Source organism: Chrysochloris asiatica, unplaced genomic scaffold (genome assembly GCF_000296735.1).
Source record: "Chrysochloris asiatica unplaced genomic scaffold, ChrAsi1.0 scaffold00034, whole genome shotgun sequence".
Taxonomy (NCBI): domain Eukaryota; kingdom Metazoa; phylum Chordata; class Mammalia; order Afrosoricida; family Chrysochloridae; genus Chrysochloris; species Chrysochloris asiatica.
The window spans coordinates 13,621,024-13,625,105 of record NW_006408552.1 but is presented as its reverse complement, the minus strand read 5'-3'; the positions used below and the strand labels follow the sequence as shown (position 1 = coordinate 13,625,105).

Genomic DNA, 4,082 nt, shown 5'->3' with positions numbered 1-4,082 from the left:
CTGGGATGGACTATGTTGGTTCCTGTGGCCCCACTAGTTCTCTGAGAGTGTCCGCCCTTTGAATGGGTCTGCTCAAGCCCTGCTAAGTTCTGCAGTGGGCGGGGTCATCCCCGGGATGGGAGCTGGGAGCAGGCGTGTGGAAGCTCAAAATGCTCATAACTCCTCAATAGTTTGATCCTTCAAAAAATCAAGTTTATAAAGTTGAAGCCTAATGTTTTATGTTTGCCCAAAAGCTGTCTACCAGGCAGGGGCCCCCCTTTGTGATACCACCCCCTACTTTCTCCCGAGCCTGTGTACCTGTGCTACCTGGTCAGGGAAGCGCCGGAAGTCCTGGGGTTAGGTTCTTGTCAACAGTTTTCTCTGGGGTCTAGAAGATTTTCAGCACTGGGACCCTGGGTTGAAAGCACACCCTCTGCCCCTGAGTCTTCTTTCTTAGGGTTCTAGGTCCTACCTTTCTCCTGTTATTTAAGATAAAAAGTAATGCAGGCCAGGCCCTGGGGAAATGCCCCTTACATTAGATCATGGCTGTGGCCTGAGTCATGGGGTTGCATATCCCTTTCCATCAGATCACTTCATGGGGGATGATGACATCATGACACAACTAACTGCCAAATGACGTCACCATGCTACACAAATTGCCAAATTACCTCATTACGTAACTGCCAAACCATTGAGAATCATAGCTCAAGCAAGCTGACACATACCTTTGGGGTTGGGGGTGGGACAGGAACACAGTGCAATCCACATGTATGTTTAGCAAGGCTTCTCTAAGAAAATGTCTGTTAAACTTCAGAAAGTGATCATTTTCTGTCCACAGGGCCGACTGACTTTTAAGAATGGACGTGTGTACACAGGCCAATTTTACAATGACCACATAGCAGAGCTCCCAGGTCTTGAAATGGAAGTGTCAACGCACCTGAACCCGAGTTCCCGCTCAGGAGGTGCCACCAGGAGCCACCGGGGCGTATCCATTACCGCTGGTAGGCAGATGTCATCTTTCAGCTGGAAACAAATGGGTGTTATCTGTGGCATGCCCTTGTTATGTGGTGTGGGATATTCGGGCAACAGAAATTTCCTGTGAAAACTACTTTCTTTGTATCTTGATCATACTTTTGTGGGGTATTTTGACCTAACGACATAACATAGCTTGACAATGAACTCCATTATGTTTGCTTCCCTTTGCTAGAAATAATCAGAAAGCTTGATGGTGATGAAAGTAATTCCTTGCTCGGAACGAGCATTGAACTGGACCTCAGCTTGTTGCTGGCCATGTACCCTGAGAAGGACCGACCAGAAGAAAAGAAGCAGGTAAAACCCCTTGGCGGTGTTTATACACTTGACCTTTGTTGTTGGGTGCTGCCGATTCCAACTCAATCACCCTGTACACAACACAATGAAACACTGCCCGGTCGTGCGCCAACCCTCACAATCATTGTTAAGTTTGAGCTCATTGGTGTTGCCACTGTGCCAATCCATCTCCTCTTATTCCATGACCTTCCACTTTACCAAACATGATAGCCTTCTCCGGGGACTGGTCCCTCCTGATAATATGTCCGAAGTATGAGAGATAAAGTCTCACCATCCCGGCTTCCAAAACCCATTCAGGTTGTATTTCTTCCAACATAGATCTGGTTGTTCTTTTGGCAGTCCATGATGCATTTGACTTATGGTGTTAGAGAATATTAAAAGTATCGATTCTTCTACAGTCTTCCTTTAAAAAGTATTCATAAGCCAAAACCAAACTAGTTGCGATCACATCTTCTCTGACTGATGATGTGTCAGACTTTCCTTCATGGCATTCCTGGGTGAACTTGAACCTGCAAACTTTCAATTACTACGTGTACCACCCAGGAACTGCAGTCTTCCTCATCCTGGGAAAATACACTTGGTAGCTGCTGTACTGTATTAAATATGTTGTGTGTGCCTGGTAAAAGCCTCACATAGAGCCTTCCATTTAATTTGCCCTATGAGCGAGCCAAAAAGAGGAAGACCCCCAATGAGAACTGACACAGTTGCAGCAATAATGGGCTCAAACGACGATGGTGAGGATGGCGCAGGACCAGGCGGTGTTTCGCTCTGTTGTGCGTAGATGGGTCGCTAGGAGTCCCAGCCAGCTTGAGAGCACTTAACAATGACATATACATGAGCTGGCTGGAGGAGGGAGGGACTTGCTGAGTTACCCAGAGCCTGAGCTGGTCAAGGTGAAATCTCTGTTCCCTCTCAATGGATCTGAAGGTCAAGGCTGTGCCCATCCCCTTCTGTAAAACATGAATTCTGTATGTTTTTATGGTTATCATTGAACTGCTAAGACTGACGAGAGCTGCACTGGTACTGTGGGTTATAGGTTAGGCTGCTGCTAACTGGAAGACTAGCCACTCCGCAGGAGAAAGATGAAGCTGTTCACATCCATAAAGATTACAGCCTACAGGGCAGCTCTGTTCTTCTGTTCTGTGCTACCGGATCACTAGGAGTTGGAATCGACTTTTGTAAACCTAGAAAGTAGTGGGTTTGAATTTTTTACCCCCAGGGCTCAAGAGAACCTGAAATACTTAGAAATGTAGAAATCCTGAGGCAGAGAAAGCTATAGGTACCTTGGGTCACATTTGATTAGCATCTGGCAAATCAATCGCCAAATGTTGGTTATCGTGGCTCTAGGATCCCTGGTGGCAGAGGGGCTAAAGCACTCAGCTGCTAACTGAAAAGTTGGTGGTTCGCACCCACCAGCTACCCCACTGGAGAACGGTGAGGCAGATTTACAGCCTCAGAAATCCAGTGGGGCAGTTCTCCTCTGCCCTGTAGGGTAGGGTCGCTGAGTTGAAGGAGATTCCGTGGAGTGGGTTTGGGACTGTGGCCCTGCTTTCTTGGTCCGGTTCTTCTGTGAGACTGTTGTGGAAGATGGTGTCCGTTATTCTGTTGTGGTGTCTACCCTGAGAAGTAGCTCCCCTCTCTTCTTCTCATTGGCCTCTGTTGGTCCCCCATTTTTGACCTCCAAAGTGATGTCTCTCCAGCCCTACCACATGTCTTTCAAAGTCTCCTCTGTGATCGAGACTCTTGATGAGACCTACTTCAGCTGCTTGAAGATTCTTGAGGCAGCCTGGGTCCTTGTGCGCTTTTTAGGATTACAAAAGTGGTACAAGATGCTTGTAGGAAATTGAGAAAACACAGATAATGAAGAGAATCTCCACTCATTCTAGGCGGTTTAGTACTTTGCTGTTAACTGAGAAAGGTCAGTGCTCCGTGGGAAAAAGATGTGACACTCGGTGTCTGTAAAGATGACAGCCTTTGAAACCTAGGGGCAGTTCTTCTCTGTCTTAGAGGGTCCCAATGAATTGGAATCAACTTGATGGCAGTGGGTTGATTTGGATCTAATTATTTCCAGTGTACACATACATAGAAATGGGACTGTTCATACCCTATTTTCATAAAATATTTAACGATACTAATTCAAAGTCAATATTCTCCTACAATAGAATGCTTAGGTAAATAAGTGAATTGACTAATAATATCTTGTCCTGGTGTGGCGCCATAGAATAAGTACTTGACAAGGTCGGTTTGAAACGCAAGGTTGGTGGTTCAGACTCAACAGCTGCTCCTCAAAAACCCAGGCAGGGTCACTATGAGTCAGAGCCAACTCTACGGCACTTAGCAAGAACAGCACCATCTTGATTTATCAAAAAGGAGGGGGTCACATTGTTTACATTACTGTTTCCCACTTTGGACCCATGTTGAAACGTGGTTCTTTAAAAAAAAAAAAACAAAAAAAAAAACCAAAGTATGTGGATTTATAAAATACATTGTAATTGTGATAATCAGTAAAGTAGCATCTGCTCTTAACAAAAAAAATTCAAACATAGGAATCATGTAATAGAAAAGGAAGGAATGAAGGAATTCTGTACTTCAGGGATATTTTTAAACTTTTTCTTTAATTATGCAGTATTTGAAAGAAATTGTTTTAATTGTGAATGGGGTGAAGGTTTACAAAGGAGATCACCAGTTCATACACATTGTGCGTCATCGTCATCGTATTAGTTGCAATTCCCTCAGTAAAACACAGCTCCCGCGTACCCAGTGAACGAGGCTTC

At 45.1% G+C, this 4,082-nt stretch overlaps 1 protein-coding gene across 1 annotated transcript in view; it reads left to right on the top strand.

Annotated features, from left to right (window-relative positions):
- The window catches only part of RSPH10B (radial spoke head 10 homolog B (Chlamydomonas)), a 99,349-nt gene that overhangs the window by 49,432 nt on the left and 45,835 nt on the right, over positions 1–4,082 (top strand). Inside the window, exons 8-9 of the mRNA XM_006859757.1 lie at positions 818–980; positions 1,187–1,308. Of these exons, the coding sequence (XP_006859819.1) occupies positions 818–980; positions 1,187–1,308 (285 nt within the window). The remainder of the gene's footprint in view (positions 1–817; positions 981–1,186; positions 1,309–4,082) is intronic.